Source organism: Leishmania donovani, chromosome 33 (assembly GCF_000227135.1).
Source record: "Leishmania donovani BPK282A1 complete genome, chromosome 33".
Taxonomy (NCBI): domain Eukaryota; phylum Euglenozoa; class Kinetoplastea; order Trypanosomatida; family Trypanosomatidae; genus Leishmania; species Leishmania donovani.
The window spans coordinates 1,400,046-1,420,567 of NC_018260.1; the positions used below are offsets into that span (position 1 = coordinate 1,400,046).

General features: G+C 60.6%; 7 protein-coding genes across 7 annotated transcripts; all 7 read left to right on the forward strand.

The window, feature by feature from the left end:
- Positions 1 to 1,310: 1,310 nt before the first annotated feature.
- Positions 1,311 to 5,684, forward strand: LDBPK_333250 (hypothetical protein, conserved; the record flags this gene model as incomplete). The annotated part of the gene is made up of 1 exon (XM_003864100.1): positions 1,311 to 5,684. One exon carries the CDS (start codon positions 1,311 to 1,313, stop codon positions 5,682 to 5,684), a length of 4,374 nt encoding a protein of 1,457 aa, XP_003864148.1.
- Positions 5,685 to 6,803: 1,119 nt separating this feature from the next.
- LDBPK_333260 (hypothetical protein, conserved) lies at positions 6,804 to 8,201 on the forward strand (the record flags this gene model as incomplete). Its single annotated transcript, XM_003864101.1, has 1 exon — positions 6,804 to 8,201. The coding sequence occupies one exon, from the start codon at positions 6,804 to 6,806 to the stop codon at positions 8,199 to 8,201; it is 1,398 nt and encodes a 465-aa protein (XP_003864149.1).
- A 1,038-nt stretch (positions 8,202 to 9,239) lies between these two features.
- LDBPK_333270 (hypothetical protein, conserved) lies at positions 9,240 to 12,083 on the forward strand (the record flags this gene model as incomplete). The annotated part of the gene is made up of 1 exon (XM_003864102.1): positions 9,240 to 12,083. The coding sequence occupies one exon, from the start codon at positions 9,240 to 9,242 to the stop codon at positions 12,081 to 12,083; it is 2,844 nt and encodes a 947-aa protein (XP_003864150.1).
- A 743-nt stretch (positions 12,084 to 12,826) lies between these two features.
- Positions 12,827 to 13,744, forward strand: LDBPK_333280 (hypothetical protein, conserved; the record flags this gene model as incomplete). Its single annotated transcript, XM_003864103.1, has 1 exon — positions 12,827 to 13,744. One exon carries the CDS (start codon positions 12,827 to 12,829, stop codon positions 13,742 to 13,744), a length of 918 nt encoding a protein of 305 aa, XP_003864151.1.
- Positions 13,745 to 14,281: 537 nt separating this feature from the next.
- LDBPK_333290 (hypothetical protein, conserved) lies at positions 14,282 to 17,299 on the forward strand (the record flags this gene model as incomplete). The annotated part of the gene is made up of 1 exon (XM_003864104.1): positions 14,282 to 17,299. The coding sequence occupies one exon, from the start codon at positions 14,282 to 14,284 to the stop codon at positions 17,297 to 17,299; it is 3,018 nt and encodes a 1,005-aa protein (XP_003864152.1).
- A 559-nt stretch (positions 17,300 to 17,858) lies between these two features.
- Positions 17,859 to 18,314, forward strand: LDBPK_333300 (40S ribosomal protein S13, putative; the record flags this gene model as incomplete). The annotated part of the gene is made up of 1 exon (XM_003864105.1): positions 17,859 to 18,314. The coding sequence occupies one exon, from the start codon at positions 17,859 to 17,861 to the stop codon at positions 18,312 to 18,314; it is 456 nt and encodes a 151-aa protein (XP_003864153.1).
- Positions 18,315 to 18,969: 655 nt separating this feature from the next.
- On the forward strand, positions 18,970 to 20,439 carry LDBPK_333310 (hypothetical protein, conserved; the record flags this gene model as incomplete). The annotated part of the gene is made up of 1 exon (XM_003864106.1): positions 18,970 to 20,439. One exon carries the CDS (start codon positions 18,970 to 18,972, stop codon positions 20,437 to 20,439), a length of 1,470 nt encoding a protein of 489 aa, XP_003864154.1.
- Between the last annotated feature and the right edge of the window lie 83 nt (positions 20,440 to 20,522).

The window sequence follows — 20,522 nt, forward strand, 5'->3', positions numbered from 1 at the left end:
TCCGGGGCTACTATTCAGCTTGCTTGAACCCCTTGCGCCACCTGAGCACGGGGATGAGGAAGACACAGGTACCTCGATGCTCCTCCCTCTCCCTCTCCCTCTCCCTCTCCCTCTCTCCTCTTGCAGCACGTGTGCGGCACCGGTGGTCTCTTCTTATATAAGTGAGCACGTTCAAAATATCTTCTCCTTCATGTACAATATAAACTCGCGATGAGGGGATGTCGTCGCGCAACTGTAATTGGAAAAAGGAAGGCGGACACGCCGCTGTCACTTCTCGCCTTATGGCACATCATCACTGAGGTGCCTCGGAGTGTAAAGGCCGATATGCCGTGGCCCCTCTCCCTCCGTGACCGGGGCTTTCGAAGAATGGCGTGCTTTTGCCTGTATCGACTACACTCGTTCGCGAATAGTCCTCGAAGAGTGCTTCGGATGCTGTTGCTCCGCGCAGTCACAGTGCAAGCCCCCTGCATGTGATCCATCGGATTACCTTCTTTCTCATTCCCTTTCTCTCCATCGGCCACAATCACCTCCACCTGACTTCGCTTTCAACGCAGACACTCGACTGCATGTCTCCGCGCGTGTGCTACTTTGGCGCCTTTTTTTCTTTTCCTTCTCAGCGGCACGAAGAACGTGGGACAAGTGGTTGCTCCCCGACGCGGGTCCGCCTGGCTTCCGTGGCGCGGACACCACAACACAGAGGGCGGGCACAAACCCAGCGAACAGAAGAACGGAACAACGCATCGATCGTCCTCACGTGCCGTTGCTCCTCCTCAAGACCACGCACGTCAACCGACTGTGAAGAGGGGTGCTCGAAGATTCTTTTTTTCCCCCCTTCCCCCTTATTCCGATCTCTGAGTCGTTGTTGTGTGCCTGGGTATTTTACTCTGGGCGTCTGTGTGAGAGGTGGCATTTGGAGGGTCTCCATCTTCCGGCGGCGGCGACGCGGTTCACGACTTCCGTCTTCTGCGTGGCGTTTTCGTGCTAGCGTTGTTTGGCGAGGCATCGACGGCATTTAGTCGGCATGTGACTCCAGAGGCGCGCACGAATCGAGAACCTTCTCCTCCTTCTGCTGGAATCGATAAGTGCCGTTGTGGCTTGTCTTCGTTCTCTTCGCCCCCCCCCCCCGCGTCTCTCTGTGCAGGTAGACGTATCAGTGCCGTCGTTGTGCCGCCCGATCACCCCGCGTGGGCGGAGCGACCAACATCTATAGAGAGAGCGAGAGACACGAAAGAAGTCAATAACGCCTCGTACTCGCCGTCTTAGAGGTCTTTCCTACTACGTTTCCGGTACGGCAACACGGCGTGCTAAACATGGACTCGTCAGCAGACGCTCTTCCCGCAGCGGCGCACTCATCCAGCAATGGTGCCGCCTCTATTGAGCACGTGTTCGCCGGGCTTGCGTGGGTGCGCGATTTGACCGACGCCAGCCTTGCGGCGGAGCGTGTGCACAACGCATTCTTGCAAGTGGTCTTTAGCTTTCTGCCAGAATACGATCAGGACGACGACGACGACGGCAGTGCCGCACGTCGCTTCGTGACTGCAGCGGAGCGGCAAAAGGAGGAGGAGCGCAACCGCCGCCTCCGCGAGGAGGCGCGTCGCGAGTTGGAGAATCTGCGCAATGAGCCGCTGAGCGACGCCGGCGACTCGGGGCAGCGTAGTGGTGACGAAGAGGATCAGAGATCGGAGGAGGCGAATCTTGCCGACTTTGAGACAAACGAGTTCATGCACTGGATTGAGGCCGGCGCCTCTGACCATTTTGCTGCACCGCGGCACCAAATCGATGAGGAGGGCTTACGCAGCGACCTCGAGTTCAAGTTGGAGCAGACGGGGCTTGGCAAGACTACGGAGTCAGCAGTGCGTGCGACATGCCCGGAGCGGCTCAAGGAGGCGCTCGTGGAGCCTCGAGTGCTTCCAGATGGTAGCGTGTGCGAGTTTTCCCTCCAGCGCGAGGTTTACTGGGTGCTGCGTCAGCTGCGCAATGCGGGTCAGCCATTTGCACACAATACGCGCATCTGCGCCCTCGCCAGTCGTCCGCTCGCCGAGATTGTCGACGAGCCGGTGGTGGTTGCGCTGGGCTACGCACTGCAGAAGATGACGGTAGAGCACTATGAGCCTGGCCACCTCATGGTATACCACCAGACGCCCCTGCATCCACTTCTGTGCGCGTTGCTGGAGGGGTCAGTGCTGACCGAAGACGCCAGGCACACCATCGCGCCGGCGTCCTACGCGTACAACGCCACCACCGGCCAGCGCCAGGAGCCGGCCATCGGTGAAACCTACGTCGGATTCGACGCTTTAGCGCGTCATTCCATTGGCGAAGGCGACCCGCTGTGGTACGGCGACCGCCGTGAGCGTCATTACGCCCAGCGCAAGCCGTGCTTCATCGAGCTTGGCCGCCTCCTCGTCCGTCTCGTGGAGTTGAACCGTCTGTTTCTCGGCCTCGAGTACCGTCGTCAGCGCATGATTTCCTCCCTCAAGGACCACCCGGACGCCCGTGTGCAGGATCAACGTACGATCCTGAACTCCCTCGTATTCGAGAGCGCAGTGGAGGCGGACATTTGGCTGACCTTTGTAGACAGCCTGCAGGGCTTGCACGGCACCGACCCCTACCTGCGCATTCGAGAGCTCGGCCTGGAGGACGCCTTTGAGGAGTTCAGCATCACCGGCCTGCAGTATCAGGAGAACCTGCGCTCCAACACGGCAGTGACGCTGTGCCTGAGCAATGCGCACATGAACTTGCGCGACTGGGCCGCGAATGTCGGCCGCACGCTAGCGCGGCCACTAGACGGTGAGCAGATTCTGTCTTTGTTCACGAAGGCGCTGGTATCGCAGTTCTCCAAGGCGCCGGTGCTGGCCAGTATGGTGTTTGATGTCTTCTGCGCCGAGGGCGACCTCATCGTCAGCTACAAGCGTTCGGAGCGTTCGGACCAGATCTTTTCGCTGGCCAGCATGTTCACGGAGCACGCGCAGTACTTCCTGGAGCTTCTCGAGATGGAGCGCAATGACCTCGTGAAGCTATACTTTGTGCTGGATCAGAAACTTGTGTACGACATCCTCAACCTCGAAGGCCTCTACCAGCGCCGCGAGGACACAGATTGGTGGCGCGCGCGCGACGAGGCGATGAGCTTCGTTGTCATTCGCCTGTTGGAGGTGCTTCCAACGCAGGTGCGCGCTCAGCTTACCGCAAACGCCGAGTACGTTGTGAGCGTGTCGTCAGCGCAGCGCCTCAGTACCTTCTGTTCACAGGGCCCGTACGCCGCGACCCGGCTTCAGCTCAGCGACTTCGACGGTGCAGCGCGGCTGTGGGAGCCGCAGTGGAACGTCGTGGAGGCGCTCCCCGCAACCAAAGAGGCGCACGACGTCAGCCGCGTCTGTGCAGTGTATCGCGGCAACAGCGGTGTCACGGCCTTCACCTTCATCGACGAGCATGGCTCCGTTTTGGGCACGACGCGTTGGGTGGACTGCGCTGTGTCGACTGTGAGCGGGCGCGAGAGGGCGGTGCTGCAGGCGGCACAGCTGCGGAAGCTGTTCACGCAGTGCCGGCCTACGGTGGTGGCCATCGGCGCCTCCTCCACTGCGTGTCTGCCTCTCTTGCGCACTCTCGAGAACTTTGTGCGAGAGCAGGTTCATCAAAGTACTTTTGTCGACGTGCCCGTTGTGTGGGCGAGTGTGGAGGTGCCACGGTACTACAGCGTCACGACGTATGCGCGGTTAGAGCTGCCACAGACAGAGAACATTGTGGTGACGAGCGTGGCTCTCGCCCGCTACGTCCAGGACCCGCTGCAGGTGCTGTGCTCCTTGTTCGAGGGCGAGCAGACAGCGCTGCAGCTGTGCCGCACGATACGCATCTCAGCCTCGCACGACCGCCAGCTCTACCAGCGTCTGGCGTGGGAGATGAGCCTGTGGGTGGCGGCGGTGGGCCTGTGGGTCAGCGATATCGTGTTCCGCCCCAACGCTGCTGCGACGCTGCAGTTTGTTCCAGGCCTCGGTCCTGCCAAAGCGCGTGCGTTGGCCAATGCCATCCTTCACTCCGACGTTCCGCGAAGTCGACGGCAAGTGGAGCAGCTTCTGCAACCCTACGGGGCCGCCATTGTACAGAACGCCGCGCCGGTGCTGCGCGTTCGCTCACCGGAGCAATGCGACGCGGAGCTCCCGTGGCACCCTCTCGATGCAACACTGATCCCGTCGCAGTGGTACACGATCGCTTGCATGGTGGCAAAGGCAACCGCCTCCTCATCGACGCTGCCGGCAGAAGTGTTGCTAGTGGGGTTGCTTGGAATGACGCAGGAGGAGCGCCGGGCTGCGCTCTACCGCGTCGACGTACCTTCTGCGGTTGCCAAGGTCAAGGCGAGTGCCGCGGCCCTGGCCGACGTGGGTCGTCGTGAGGTGGAGCTTGTCGTGGATGAGCTTATTGCGAATGGACGCTCCTTTGCGCGCCGCCCGTACCGCCGCCTCACGAACGTCGAGTTCATGAGTTGCATTACTGGCATCACGTACCTCTCCAGTGCTGACATCAACGCGCTGTCTAAAGGGGCTGGGGCGGGAAGCGGCAGCGGAAGCCGCGGCACCTTCGTGGTGCGTGAGGGCGACTACGTCACGGGTAACATAACCAACGTTCAGGGCGGCTCCACGCCTGGCATCCGCCTTGCCACCTCGCGCGGCGTGACCGCTTTTATCGCGGCAGTGGATATCCGCGACGAGGCGATGCGTGTAGACCTTCTCGAGTATATTCGTCGGTCAGAGCAGCTGCAGGACTGGAAGCGCCACGAGAACGGTGACGCGCGGCCACTGGAGCGGGTGGAAGCGCCTGTGTGGCTTCGCCGCGGCGCTCTCCTGCAAGGCACCGTACGTCGCTGCGTCTGGGCACGCTGTGAGCTGCACCTCCAGTGGTGCCAGCCACGCGAAGAGCTGGCGGTGTCAGGCGACGACAACGGCGAAGGGGAGACGGCCATGCCGTCGTACGGCAACATGGAGCGCGGCGGCGCCAGCAGCAGCGTGAACTCGCTGAACACGGCGCAGGTGGAACAGCAGGTGCGTGTGTTCGCGACTAAGATGTCGCGCCACCCGCTCTTCCGCGACGTTTCCAAGAACGGTGCGGCCGACATGCTACGCGACAAAGAGATTGGCGAGTCGCTTCTGCGCCCGCGCACCTCAAGCGTGCATCGGGTGGTGTGTGAGGTGAAGGTCGGCAGCAACGCTACGAACCATTGGGTCATCTCTGAGGAGCGCCGCGCGAGCGGCCAGTTCTACTACAAGGTCGAGGATCGCGTCGTGGACCGGCAGTGGGAGTTCACCGACGTGGATGACTTCCTGTGCAACTTTGTGGAGCCGATGGTGAAGCTCATCCAATCGATTCGCGCGCACCGCCGCTTTGAGGACAGCACCGAATACGTACAGGCCGCCCTCGACGCTCAACGCGAAGTGAGCGGCGGCTTTGCCTACGCCTTCGCCGAGACGGAAAGCAAGCGGCACCTCTACCAGGTATACTCGAGCGGTGGCAGCGAGACGTACCACTTTCCCCTGCACATCACGAGCGAGTTCATCTACATTCGCCTACCCTTCTTCCACGATGGGAAGGCGAGCAACAAGTGGGTGCCGTGCAAGAGTGCGGAGAAGGTAAGCGAGACCGTAAAAAACTACGCTCGTGCGATGAGCAAGCGGTCAAACAATGGTGAGCCACATTAGCGGCAGACAAAGAATACCGCCAGGTCTACGTGCGTGTGCTGTGCACGCAGCGGTTGGAGGGCAGCGTAGGCAGAAGGCGTGGGGAAATAAGGTAAAGGAATGAGGCACATTTGGTGGGTCACGGTTGTGCCTATCCCCTGCATCAAGAGCCCCTGTTATGGCATCGCGGGGAGTCGGTGAAGTCTCTGGTTAGTTCAGCGTTCGAGGGTGATGATCGCGGTGGTTCTGTGCTCCACTGCGGGCGCTTGTGTGTCGGCTGTTTGTCTCGGTTTTCTGTGTTGCACAGGTCCGTGTGTCGTGCGTGCGCGTCCGTGTCTGCGTGTGGATGAGGGTTTTGCAGGTGTCTCTCTATTCCCTCCTCGACGCTGACCTCGTGGTCCTCCGTCTTCTCTTGTGTGCTCTGTCCGTTGCTGTGCGTAAGGTAAACCCGCCCAACTCCTTGCTTTACTAAAAGCGTGCCCATGCCCTACCTCGCGCCACCCTGTCCCAGGCCGCCGTGTAGCTGCCAGTTATGATGGACGCGGAGGTGACGGTGCCGGATTGTGTCTTGTGCACACTGCAGCAACAGTGCTGGCTGATCTGCCGCTGCTCGTCGACGCGACTAGCTTCAACTCCGCCACACAGAGTGTGCTGTGCCGGTGACGCGGCGGCACTTTACGCTCAGTTTGTGGAGAGATTGAATGCGCGACGCATCGCGCCCTCCTCGAGGCACACCCACACGCCGACGGGGATCGTCTGCAATTCTTTCGCTCCTTCCGTCCTTCGACTTGCCCCTCCCCCCGCTCGCTTCCACGTTTTTACAGGCGAAAGTACTCAACGCCCGGCGTGCACAGTCCCACACTCACCAGCAGCCGTGCTCTCTATTCTCCCGTGCACCCGTTATTGTGTGTGTGTGTGTGTCTGGAAGGGGGTGTGCAGAAGGGCGAATAGCGTAACAGACAAGCCGCGGGCATTCCTTTTCTTTGTTTGTTTCGTTGTGGTCACTGCATTGCATCTCGGTCCCGCCACCTGCACGCCATCGGAGTTGTCTCACCTCCCAGCCTTCTGGTCCGCTTGATTTTGCTCATCCCCTCCTCTTCGTTCCTTTCCTTGTGAGCCCCGACGCGTGGACACAGGCGAATGCTGCGGCGGGGTCTTCTACGTCTAGTGCGTGCCTTGTCAGCGGATGCGTCGCTCGTTTCGCTGCCGCGGAACGTGCAGCGCTGCGAAGTGTTCCGCAATGTTGTCTCACTAGATGAGGAGGAGCTCATTTACGCCGAGCTCAGCCGTATTCTGCAACGCGAAGGACAGACGACCGTCTGGAAAGGGTCTACGCCGGAAGACAAGGTCATCAAGCATGTGTACCTGGAGATGTTCGGCACGGAAAAGGAATTCACTGAGGTAAAGAACTGGCAAAAGAGGGAGGTGCGCCATCTACCGGGGTTTCTGTGGTCGCCGACATTGCTGCGCGTGCTGAGTGACGTGGCGCCGCCGCTGATGGGTGCAATACCGGATACGGCGCGGGTTGTAGAGCATCAGATCCCCGGCTACGAGATGCATGTCGAGCACCCCACCGTTGGCACTGGCTTTCTTTATCTCAATCTGCTGAGTGATACCGTGTTGGACTTTGACGACGAGAGCACTGGACGGCGCGGGCAGGTGCTGCTGCCCTCTCGCGCCCTAATGTGCGTCTCCGGCGAGGCACGCTGGGGCTTCCGCTTTGGTGAGAAGACGGAGGAGGTGCACACGTACGTCGCGGCCAACGGAACTCGCAGACGGGTGGAGACCGACATGCGCCTCAGCGTGCAGCTGTGGAAGCTCAACCCCGATCTCCTCGACGGGCGCCTCTTGCAGGAGAGGCTCGAGGAGAGTATGGAGATGGCTGGCAAACAGCTCGCGGTGGAGGTGGCTAAGCGCGTCGAGCTGGAGAAGGGCTGTGAGGAAGATGCGGCAGTGCTGCAGCCGCCTGACGTGCAGACGCCGTCCCTCACCGCTGCCGTCGATCCGCAGCGCCCGCTCAACACGTTTTTGGCCGCGGCAATGGAGAACGTGTCGGGCAAGGGTGTGCTTGGCGGTGATCTGGCACAGCCGGGGGGTTGCTTGGCTTCCGGCCAGGCCGGTGCCAAGAAGACGATGGGGGATATTCGCCAAGACTATGGGCAGTACAAGCAGCAGTTCTCTAAGGTGTACGGTATCCTGCAGGACTTGAAGGTGATGCAGGACTCCGGGCAGCCGATCAACGACCTGTGGTTGAAAAAAAAGATGACGGAGTCGTCCTCGGTGGACGCGGAGAAGGATCGCGAAGACGGCTTCGATGCCTCCAACATCGAAGGAACGTGGGATAAGGTCGACGCCAAGGCGCGCTTCTATAAAGCGAAGCTGAAGGCCATGGACTACGACGGCACCGCCTTCCTCAACTCTCGCATGCCTGACATCTCGCAGGACGCCCCACTCGACATGCGCAGCACGATTCGTAAGATGGCCCCCCATGTCAAGGATGGCGACAAGATTCTCGCCAGCCTCCCCAACTCCGGCTGAGGGCACACGTCTCCCTTTCATCTCCCCCTCTTTGTGCATTCTGCTATGCAACATTTTATTGTAGTTGTCGCCATGAGTGGTGCGCTGCTGTGATGGCTCCTCCGACAGTTTTCCCCTTCTCGCTCCCTCTTATCGATCTCCTCCACGCTCTACAAACCTCGACATGCCGTGCTGCCCAAGCTCCGTCGAAGGGGTCAACGCTGAAGCGGAAGCGCCCAATCTGTAAAACAAGAAAAAATATCTGTGAGTTTATCTCTGTGTGTGTGTGTGTGCATGTGCGTGTGCGGCCATACACAAAGTGAGGGATGCCGCGCTCGAGTACATATTCTCACTCTCTCGCTCTCACGAGCGCCTCTGTGTTCACGTGTTGGCTAATTGCTTTACTGGATGGGTGGCTTCAGCCCCCTCTCCCCTCCCTACTCACCGCACTGCATCCTTTGCTTGTGGTATCTCGCTACACAGAGTGTCCTCACTTATCTCTCGTATTTCCTTGCGTTCTCATGCTCAACTCGATAGCCCGAAGCTCAGAACGGCAAGTCGTGCAGCCGTCACCTTCCACTCAGACACACACGAACACAACAGCCGCGCGCCTCTCTTACAGGCGTCACCATATCGTTGCGCCCACATCAGACAGCTGTTTGCCACCTCCCTGTCCCCCTCGCGACCATCATCCACCCGACCCCACCCAGCCCGACAATCTGCACGCACATGCGCACGAGTTGCCAGCGTGAGTGTCACCGCCTCATCAAAAGCGTCGAAACGGGGGGAGGCGAGAGAAGCGCAACAGCAAAAAAAAAACTTAAACGCTCGCACGTTACTCTGTGAGCGATGTCGAAAAAACTGCTCAAGGCGTCGTCCAAGACGCCGTCTAAGGAAGTGGCAGCGAAGTTCCAGGTGACGCTCGGACAAGTCGACTGTGCGCCGTTCACCTTCTCCGATGCGGAAGACGCCCGCGTCTACGCTGAGGTGGAGCAGCTGCTGGAAAAGCTGCAGTCCAACACCACCATCGAGGCGTTTGTGACGGTGCAGCGCAAGATGATGGAGCTGGCGGCATACCCTGCAGTTGTGGCTGTCGTTGCGGGTCGCTTTCCGCTGCTCTTCTCTGTGCTGGCGCGGCTCGAGCAAGACCTCGGCGTCCCTCACGCAGAGTCGATGAGCGTTGCGGGAGTCGGATGGGACGTCTGGTGCCGCAACACGTGGTTGGCTAACGCGTGCGCTGTGGAGGACATCGGCGACCAGGCGCTGGCCACCATCGCCTCTCTACCGCAGCTTTTGCGCAGCATCGAGAGGGATGGTGACGACACTGTAAACGAGGTTTGGTCGGTGCTGCATGTCCTCTCGTGGGCACTGCGCTGCTCAGCAAACGGCGGCTCCGTAGCAACACTTCTGGAAAGCTGCGAGGAGTTCTGGCTGCTAGTGGGGTCGGAGGTGGTAACGGCAGGACGACACGTTGGCGTGCAGCTCGTCCTGCTGGACCTCCTCAGCGCCTTGGCGCTCCACGTCGCTTTCTCAACGGCACTCCGCAAGCGGCTCCTGGCGCTCGTGGCGGAGCTGACGCAGCTACCACTCCCTGTGCACTTTCACACAGCCGTGAGGCTGTACTATGGATGCGCGGTCATCGAGCAGGAAGACGAGGGGGCCGCCGTGGAGAAGGCGCACGAGCAGCTCCGCTATGCTTGGGCGCAGCTGACACAGCAGTCTGCCCTCATACCACCTGCGCTGCAGGCGGCAGAGTGGATTGTTGGGGCAGAGGTGAAACAGCGCCTAGAAACCGCCAGGCAACTTCATTGCCTTCTCCGCAGCAGCTGCAGCGGTACCGTCCCCGACGTGAAGTCTGTAACGGCATTTCACAAAAAGGCATGTGAGCTGCCGGCGGCCCTTCGTGCCTTCTGCGTACACGCGCTTCCCGGGAACCCGCTTCTGTGGCTGCACCGGGCCCTCGTGAACTCCTCGAAGGCGCCCCTCGTCGCGGCGATCACCGACACACTCGCCGACGTCGTGCTCGACGCGGCGCACGAGAGTGAGGCAGCCGAGACGACGGGCGCCGGGCACGCGCGAGTCGGCAACAACGCGTACGCGCAGCTCTGCCTACAGCAGCTGTGGGTGGGCGGAATGAGTGTGTCGCTGAGCGCTCTGCTGAACCGGCGCAACTCGGCCATCACGGCGGCTGTGATGCGGCTGCTGCAGTGGATCGCCATCCGCACCTCACATGAAGGCTCAACGCGGCGTGTTTTGCTTGGCACCCCTAGCATTTCTCTCATTGTCGACGTCTTGGCCGGCATTGCCAAGAGCGATGCAGTTAAAAGGGAACTCAAGAAAAAGGCAGTGCGGGCTGTGGTAGAGAACGCTTTCTGCCTGGTGTGCGCGTTGGATCACGCAGAGCTGGCGAGCGTCTTCAACGACTCGCTTGTCGTATCTACCAGCACGCTCATATCCGAGGGCAAAGACGATCCCAGTCTCCTGCACCATGGTCTACGTGCGCTTGCCCACCTCGCCGCTGCCTTCCCGATGGCGGCGTCGATGGCCCTAGACTTTGACTTTCTCGCCGAGCAGTGCGCCATCGCAGACTTACCAGCGGTTAGCGATGGTGCCCTCATCGTGGGCTCGCTGAATGTGATGAGTGCCATCGTTGCCCAGCAGCCAGCCGTGGTTACCTTTGAGTGGATCGAGGTCCTGCTCGGCATTCTGCAGAACCTCGACGGGTGGCGGCGTAACGTGCCGGAGCTGGACGTCACTCTTTGGCGATGTGTGCGGCACACCATCGAGGCCTCCGAGGACTGCAACGAATACCTCTTCACGGAGGAAACGCACAAGGTGCTTCGAAACGAGCTGGAGAGCATGAAATGCGAGGGCGCACGTCTTCGTGACGTTTTGCCATCCCTTCTCGCCATTGCCGCCCGCATGCAGCCTTTTGAGCATCCGCGATTGAACGCCGCGACCTATGAGGCGATCAAGCGCGTGCCGGTGGCGCAGTGGACGGAGGACATATGCGACGGTGCCCTCCGCTTCCTTGTCGCATCGTGTCCGTCGCTGGACTCCGACAAGGCGGATGAAGCTACTGCGCGGCGTGCTGTCACGGCGGCCGCGGCCGTCCTCTACGGGGCTGAGCAGTCACATGTCCGTCTGCCGGCCAGCGCGTGTGAGAATTTTGTGCGGGGCCTTTCCGTAAAAGGCCTCGCCACTGACGCTGTGACGGCGCTCTTCGACCTGGCACACGCCGCTGCGGCGGCGTTGTCCGCTTCAGGCGCTGCGATGGCAGCTTGTGAGGCAACGATGCTACGCAGCAGCCTTCTGCCGCTTCTCCACAATCTGTTTGCCACATGCCCAACGGCTCGATCGCCGGATGCAGCGGAACGCGCTCAGTGCCTGTGCAGCGTTCTGGCGGGTGCGCAATCGAGCGCGTGCACGCCGCAGCTGCTCCAAGCCGCGCTGCTCCTCGTGGAGGACACTTGTGCCAGCATGGACGCTGCTGGCACAACCCCGGAGAGCATCGAGATGCAACAAGTATGGACGAGCCTGACGAACATCGCGCATCAGGCAGCCGGCAAGGAGGGGGACGAGGCGTGGCTTGCCGTCTTGAGCCGCGTCTACGCAGTCGCGCATACCCTTATTCTCATCTCCTCCGCCGTGCCTATCTTGAGCGAGTGTGACCCTCGTGTGGACTTCGTCGGCAAGTGCGGACTGTTGCATGTGTCCATGGCGGAGGGCGCTGCACTGCTCCAGACGGTGCTCCACTACGACGACGCGCGTGCTAGCCTGCGGCGGGACTACGGTGAGCCTTACTCAGCCGCGCTCCAGTACATAGCAGACCCCACTCATTACGCGAGCGGGTTGGTCCCGCTCTCGCTACAACGGTATCTGAAGGAAGTGACGCAGCGCTGAACCGCTGCAATGCTGCGACCGCCGCAGTGTCTGTGTGGCGTTGTATCTCCGATCCTGCCTCCTCCCCCGTCTATCATCATGTGAGCAGCGACTCCTTCAAATGCAGAACACTCGATAAGCACTCCTCATTGGACCTGATATGTTCCTGGTGGTAGGTGCACATGATGCAAGCGGGACTTTTGGGGTGGGGGCAGGGATGCTCAAGCGCCGCCGAGAGGCCCACTGCCAACTCTTTTCTGTGTGCCGGCCCGTCCATCTCTCACCCCTGCGCGCCGACGCGTCACTCACACACACAAATGGACGGGTGCGCACAAGGGCAAGGACTGCACTGCGTTCATGTTCGGTAGAAATCGAGAAGGGAGAAGTGCGTGCGACCCGGCCCAAGGGCTGGCGCCCCTGGATAGCCTCACGCGCCTTCTCGCTCGCCTTCGCTTCATTGTGCTGGATTGCTGACAAGAGAACATGCCGGAAGTGCAGAAGGAGGGTGATTTAGCTCTTTATCTATGCGTGCACGGCGGCGGCAGCGGCCGACGCAACCGCTTGCCTCCATCCATCACCGATGCTGTGCAACGAGGGACGCTGTGTGTTGCTCTGTTTAGCTTGTGCCGTCCCCTCTCCTCCCACTTTTCTGCTACCCGCCGTTTCGTGCTCTCCTCCTCACAAAACCTCCCTCTCCTCTGTATCTTGGTCATCCCAACACACACAGCGGGAGAGCCGCCTGTGGGAGGCTGTCCTAAAGCGCAATGGCAGAAGGCGCCGCTGCTGTTGGCGGCGCCGGCGTGCTAGCGGCCGCTTCACAGTGGCGCGGCTGCTGTTACCCGATTCTGACCTTCCTGCACGTCCCGGGAAAAATGACGAAGCCTCTGTGGCTCATGATGGGCACCGCCTTTACATTTCGAACCCATGAAATGGTCGAGGCGACATACGGGCAGCCGGCAGCCCCGTCATCGCTGCTGCTCACAGCGAAGCACTCTTTTTCGCCGTGGGACTACACAAAAGACGCATCGCAGCTGAAGATCCCAAAAGAGTACCAAAAGCCGCGTTTTGTCATTGGCCGCGTGTACCGCACGGATGCAGACGGGAGAGCGGTGGCGGCAGACGCGGTGGGTCTCCGCCTTCTTGCTCACCACCCCATCCACGACGTGGCTCTACTCGCCGTCGATGCCGCATCGTTGAAGCTGCTGCAGTGCGCTACCTACGATTCACCCGCTCACGCATTGGACTTGGCGCACGAGGCGCTGCCGCTGTGCAAAGAGCCATATCCCGCGGCATCGGATGGACTGCTGATTGGCTTCCGCGGCGCTGGCCGGCTTGGGGAGCTTGACACGCTGGACCCGTCTGTGCTGCAACGTCTGCCGCCACACGAGCGCGAGGCCCTTATTAAGGATCTGCAGGACGTGGAGGGCAAGCAGAGGCGAGCCACCACTACCGTCTCGGTACTGGACGCGCGGGGCATGTGCAAAGGTGTGGGTGATCTCGCAACATGCTATCACGGCATGTCGGGCGGCCCCCTCGTCACCACAAATGGCCAATGTGCGGGGGTGCTGTACGGCCACCATCCGGATGCGCCCGGGTGCATCGGCTACACACCCTGCGCGGACTTTGCAGGCTGGCTGGAGGAGGAGGTGCAGCGGTACAGGAAGCGGTGCGACTTGCATTGATACTCTGGCAAGAGGAGTACGAAGCGAGTTACCGCACTTCCTTTTAATGAGGCGGGCAGAATCACCTTGGGGGTGTCGAGACATTACCAGGGATGTCACGGCCGCCACCCCGTATGAGCGAAGCGAAAAAGAAAAGGCCGGTTTTCTTTGTCGTACTGCGCGTGTGTCCGTTTGCACAAATGGGCAGAGGGGCGGAGAGGAGGCCACGAGCCACCCTATGCACCTAAAGCATGCCATCACAGCAGACACATGCACATACATATGCACAGCTGCGCACCTAAACAGCACAGAAAGCGGCAGGGGACGGGGAGGAACTCCCGTGGCACGTCCCGCTGGGCTTGGTTGGGCGCATACTCGCTCAGCTTCCTCTCTTCTGCCGTTTCCTGCCTTCTGTCTCACTCCCGGCTCCTTCCCGCACGCCCGAGGTTTCTTCCCCGCCATTTCCCACCTCCCTCTTTCTTACCTTTAGCTCCGCGTACCACACACGCCACACACGGCGGCCACTCACCAAATCGATACACCTTTCACTTTGGTCGTATGAGCTGGTGCACAGCTGAGCAGGTGGCAGACCTCATCTCCGTGGCACGCCTTCGCGGCGACGTCGATCAGGCCACGCGCAAGTCGGCCGATTTACGCTTCCTCGATTTGTGTGCAAACGCCGTGAACGCCGGCGATGTCCTCATCCATGTGGCGACGGACGGTAGCGCGTCGCCTGCGCTGCGCCTCAACGCGCTTCTGGCCGTCGAGACACTTTTCACAAACAAGGGCTGGTGTGAAGGGGCGCAGTTTAGCGACCGCAGCACCGTCACAAAGCGCCTTCTGCACCTCGTCGCTACGGACCCCTACTTCCTGGCGCAGAGAAAGGTCGACGACGGACTGCTGCGGTGCCTCGCAATGATCGTTGCGTTGGAGTTTCCGACGACGGAGTGGCAGGAGTGGGTGCGCCAGTGCGCAGTGAAGTTTGCAGAGGGCGACGCTCGCAGCTGTGCCGTGCTGTGTGCGGTTGTGGCGGAGAGCTACCGAAACTACTGCCTGTGGAGCTTTCTCGCCAACGATGTCGTTGGCTTCCTGCTTCATGCCCAGATCATGACACTGCCGCTACGAACGACTGTCATGCGGCTGTTCCTTGACCTGATGCGCAAGCGGCCTCGCCCCTCTGTCGATCACGAGGTTGCCTCTGCAAAAAACTGCCTGCTCCTCTCTGCCGTAGTCCGGCAGCTCGTGCTGGCGGCGCTTCTGGAGCGTGTAGAGGAGTCGGGGCAGTTGACGGGGTCTTCTTCCGACATCTTTGTCGCGGACTGCACCGCATCCTTCGCCGTGGCTTCCCGGCTCGTCACCGACGCTGAGTCCGCCTCGATCCTCTTTCGGTGCAGCTCTTTTTTTCTTGTCCGTCTGCAGGCCGTCGCCGCTGCCAGCGGCTGCGTAGTGCCCACAGAGCTGCGTGACTTCACGGAGCAACTGCTTGAGTGTCTCATTATCACCCTGCAACTCTACCCCAATGTAGCCGGCGCCGACTTCACCGCCGACGGACTCCTCTCGTGCCTCATTTACTTTATGATTCGCCCCGGTGCGCTAGAGCGGGCCGACGCAGCGCAGCTGTCGGCTGAGTTGCTGGAGTACTTCATCGACGATGAGGCGGTGCCCCTGGGCTGCGGTAGCGGCGACGCCGCCAATCTGGCGGCGGCCGTGCTGGAGTTGTATCTTGAGCACCATTCTGCGCAGCGGCCTCTCGCCGTCGTGGCACTGAACGGACTGCTGCGTGCGACCCCGGTGATGGACGGGTGTCTCACCGAGGCGGTGGCGCTGGCGCTGCGATCTGTAAGCCGCGTGTACGAGGCCAGGGAGGATGTCGTCGTCGATGCACTGGATGATGCCGTGCAGGTGGAGATGCTCACGCAGGTATCGCAGCTGCTTCTCCGTACCACCGACCCGCACGCGCACGTCATGTTGATCGATGCGCTGACCCACTGCTTCTACCGTTCGCAAAATCAGTCGCTATGCACGCAGCTGGTGGAGCTTTTGCAGCAGCTGTACATGAGCAGGGTGGAATCCAGGGACGATTATGGGGAGTGCGTGCGATGCGCGTGCGTGTACGTGGCGGGTCGCCTTGTCGACGAGCTCCGCTCGCGCGAGTGGTGTGGGCAATTACTGCCGCCGGAATGGATACCACTGGCCATGCAGCAGCTGTGCAACGGAGACGCGTTCGGTGTCTTCAGCGCAGCCTCAACGCTGTGCACACTGCTGTGCGTCGCACCCGCTAGCGCGGTGCATATATCTCGTCATGTTGCCGTGTGGGAGGAAGGGCTTTCTCAACTCTGCCACCATGCCACTCTTCGCAGCGTTGCGGCACTTCTGACCCTCACACTGAAACGTCTCTCCGGTCTGTCGCTTGCACCATCCGCTCTGGCGTCCCTGCCGCACAACTGCGAGCTCGTAACCCGATCTTGCAATGTAGTGCTGGGCTTCTGTCGAACACCGTCCCCGTCGCGCCACCTCGTCCTCCGTTCGCTCGTCAACTTCTTTGCTGACCACACGCGAACGCTGCTGCGCGGTGATGCACCCGCGGTTGCGAGTATGTCGGTTTCTGAGCCGCTCTCCTCCCTCGCAGCTGCTTTGCTGACAGAGGAATACGCACTGGAGCTGGCGCAAGATGAGCCGAGCTGCCGGGGCTTAGCCACTTTTGCTGCCGTCCATTGCATAGCATGCGGCAGCGTGCAACCGTCGTCAGCGCCAGCTGCGGCTTCTGCTCTCGTGAGTGTCCTGCAATATGCAGTGCAGCAGCGCTTCGCCTCACAGACCATTTCGTGCGTGTGCAGTCACCTTACATGTGTGCTGCTCACTCAGCCGGCGCAGCTGGACGAGGCAGCCCCGCGAGTGCTGCATGCGCTGTTTCGCGACAGCGTCGACATCGGCGAAGGCCGTAAAGGCGCCAACTACGGAGGTGTTGCGTTTCTCATCTCCGTGCTGCTTCTTCGCTCACCTCACGCGCTGATTCAGAGCGCCTGCTTACGCGATGCCAGCGGCGCAGTGGGCGCAGCGGAGCATCTGACCGGCCTTCAGCGTGGGTTCGGCTGGTGGCTAAGCCTCGCCCCCTTTATGGACACAATACAGTTTCTTTACTTTACCGCCGCCACGTGTCGTCTGGTGGATGCGGTGGTGACGCTGCCGCCGGAAGTGCTTATCAGTCTCGGCTGCCTGAAGACGTGTTGCCAGTACATCTTGCCGTCTGCGCACGTGAAGAAGCTACCGTCTCGCCCACTCGCCGGCGGCCATCTTCTGCAGCACCTGGCAGTTGCGTGGATAGATATCGATCGTCGATACAGCCGGACAAGCAAGCCGCAGTTGCTCGAGAAAGAGCTACACCCCTTTCTCTTATCGCTCGACAGCCTGTACGAACTCCTCTGCGGCCAGAGCTTCTCCTCCTCCACCGCACGGAACCTGGTCAAGGCATCGCCAAGTGAAACAACGGCCGCCGTTCTGGGGTACATGGAGCACCTCGGATGGGCCGATGTTCTCAGCGAAGCACGACAGCAGGTGCTCGCCGCACGCGTGTAAAGTTTTACGCGTCGAGAACGTCTTGTGTGCCTGGCGTCCCTCTCTCTCCCGGTTGCTGTGGCTTCATTTCTCCCTGTGCCAAATGCTGCGCACTGCCTTTGTCGACTACGAGGAGAGGGAAGCACGTCGTCTACTCCCTCCTCACCCGTTTTCTCTTCAAACTCATATGAAGCCGCCACAAGAAAATGCAAGCACTCACAACACAGACAAAATCAGTGTTAAGTGGTTTGTGCCCGTGTGCGGTACGGCCAACTGCGCGCGGGTGCGTGGCTTGACAGAGGCGCTAGTACGCGTGTCGGTCGTGTTGAGCGTCGCTCCTTGTTGACCGTTTTGCTGTTGTCGTTTCTCTTGTGGAGCAAGTTCTGCTTTCTGGGCGCTACGTCTGCTGCTGCTCGGCGTACCTGCCGCCTGTCTTCTCTCGTCCTCCGCCTCGACCTCTGGCTTTCTCCTCGCTCTTTGCCGCTTCTCTGGGGCCGCGTGCGCGCGTTCCACCCCCTCCTTCTCACACACATACACACACGCGCTGGCATTCAGCTTATCACAAGTGTAAGAGACAGCAATGGTGCGCATGCACGGCAACGGTCGGGGCAAGGCCTCGTCCGCTCTTCCCTACCGCCGCACTCCCCCGGCGTGGCTGAAGATTGCGAGCCGCAACGTGGTGAAGATGGTGTGCAAGAGCTCCCGCAAGGGTATGATGCCCAGCCAGATCGGCATGGAGCTGCGTGATTCCATGGGCATTGCCCAGGTGAAGAACGTGACCGGTCGCAAGATCCTGCGCATCCTCAAGCACAGCGGCCTGGCCCCGGAGATCCCGGAGGATCTGTACTTCCTGGTGAAGCGCGCCACCCAGATGCGCAAGCACCTCGAGCGCCACACGACGGACCGCGACACCAAGTACCGCCTCATCCTGGTCGAGTCCCGCATCCACCGCCTGGCCCGCTACTACAAGCGCGTCAAGCAGCTGCCGCCCACGTGGAAGTACGAGTCCAGCACGGCCTCCGCCATGGTCGCGTAAGGATGTGAGTGGACGAGGCACGTCCCTAGCTTGTCTTCCGACGTGGTGCGCCGTTTCTTTCTGTCGTGTGTGATCTTATTTCTCCTCTTCTACTTTAGTTTTTACATGAATCAGCCAACGTTTGCGTGAGGCCCTCTCCTTTCCTCCCCTCTTCTGCCGCGTGCTTAGTGGATGGGTGGGTGGGGGCAGGGGGAGAGGGAGGGGACGACGAGTTGTCGAGCGATGTCATGCCGCCTTTGCAAAGGCGCGCGTGAGCGGCGACGGGGGCACCCGACCGCCCCTCTGCCGCATACCATCTCGGTAGTCTTTTTTGGCTGCCGATGCTGATAGATCTGAAGTGCTATTCATTCCGATATAAACGAGACTCTATCCCGTTGAGGAGCAGGCGCACGTGTGTGCGTGCATGTAGGGTACCCTCCATTGAATTCGCGCGCACCTTTCTCTCTCTTCTCCCCACCCTTTCTCTTTGTTGGTCATGCCGCTTTCCCAGATGCGCGCCCACTCACGTACACATACGCACGTATTCTCACCTTTTCGTACGCATGCAGCTGCGTGCGCTCACAAACTGCTGTGTGTGTGTGTGTGCAAAAAAGGTGTAACCGCTCGTATAGTTTCAATTCTCCGGTGACATCCACGCGCCGCGCATCACTCACGAATGCGGCGCTTGTGTGTGGCGCGTTCCCTGCGAAGGACGGGGCTACTGTCCTCCTTTCGCGTCTCCAACTCGGTGAGTGAGGAGAAGGCAAAGTGGGAGCAGAAGAAGAAGGAGGCAGCTGAGAAAGGGTTTGCCCGTCGTGACGGCGCCGATGACAGGGTGCTCATGAGTCAGTTGTTCGAGGCCCCCGTGAGCATCAGCGGCGGCGTCGCAGTGGCCAACCTCCCGCCAAAGCAGCGTGAGACAACTGATTTTGACGCATACCAGCTCTCAACCACCGACTTCACTTCTCTCGTCACGCCGCACGGAGCGCCAAGCAAAAGCGGTCTTGGCGCCGGCTTTGGCGTGAAGGAGGATAAGCGACTCGGGTTCCTGCGGCCGCGGCACCAGTTGCAACCGTACGCCGGGTCCACCTCGATTGTGCCCAAGTTCGACGAAAATGGCCTGCCCATTGACGAGACGCTCACCCCTGAGCAGGTGATACAGAAGCGAAGGGAGTACATGAAGAGCTACGAGGGCACCACCATGGGCGCCAGGGAACACTTTTTACTGGTCGACCTTGACTTTCAAAAAGATGCGATGCTGTTTGGCAACACGCGCGAGGAGTTTGAGCGCAATGTGACGAAGCTCAAGAACGTCATTATCGCCTACAACAAGTGGGAGTGGACAGACAACTTCTACTACTACACGACCGTGCTTCTCAAGCTGCTCACGGTATGGGTACTCATGGAGTGCCTCCAGCAGTTCTACGAGCTGCGCCTCTTCGCATCCTACTACGACGACTTTGTCGAAGCGATGGAGGCAGAGATGGCCGCGCTCGAGCTGAAGCGCAAGGCCGACCTCGCAGATGCCGCGGAAGAGCTGCGCCGTCACAAGCCGGACTTCAAATCCGTACTGGAGGCCATTGCGCGTAAGCGCGACCATCTCGCCGACGTGGAGGCGCGGGCGGCAGAGGAGGCGCTGCGTCAAAAAGAGGCGGAATCGGAGGAGCAGGCAAGGCCCACTGCAGGCGGACTAGCTGATTTGTTGTGGGAGGCGTTGAGGGTGAACAAGGGCTGCGCATCGACGAAGGCGGAGCCGGTCGCCAAGCTGTCGCCCCTCGACATCAAGAACCCCAGCGCCTCACACCCGATGGACACAACGTTTGAGGAGCGCCACAATGAGCAGCGCCGCGAGGCCGACGAGGCGCGTGAGATGCGCCGTCTGACCGCGCTCAGTCGCAGCTCCGCTCATGAAGGCGTGTGGTCCCATGTCTGGAATCGCATTTGCGGCATTTTTCATGCCCAGCGGTGCCTGCGTCGCGAGGAGGTGGTGCAGTACACGTACGCCGGGGCTCCCACCAGTATACCTTCCATGCGTGCACTGCGCCGCATTCTGCTGCCACGCTCTGAGGATGTAGTGCAAATTGTGCGGGAAGAAATGATAGCCTACAAGCAGGAGAAAGCGCGGAGTTACGCGCACCCGCTGTAGACGGTGCGCGCAAAGACAGAATTGCATGGATTCTGAGATGGAGGAGGGGAGAGGCTTGAAAGTACCCTTCTCTTCTTCCCACC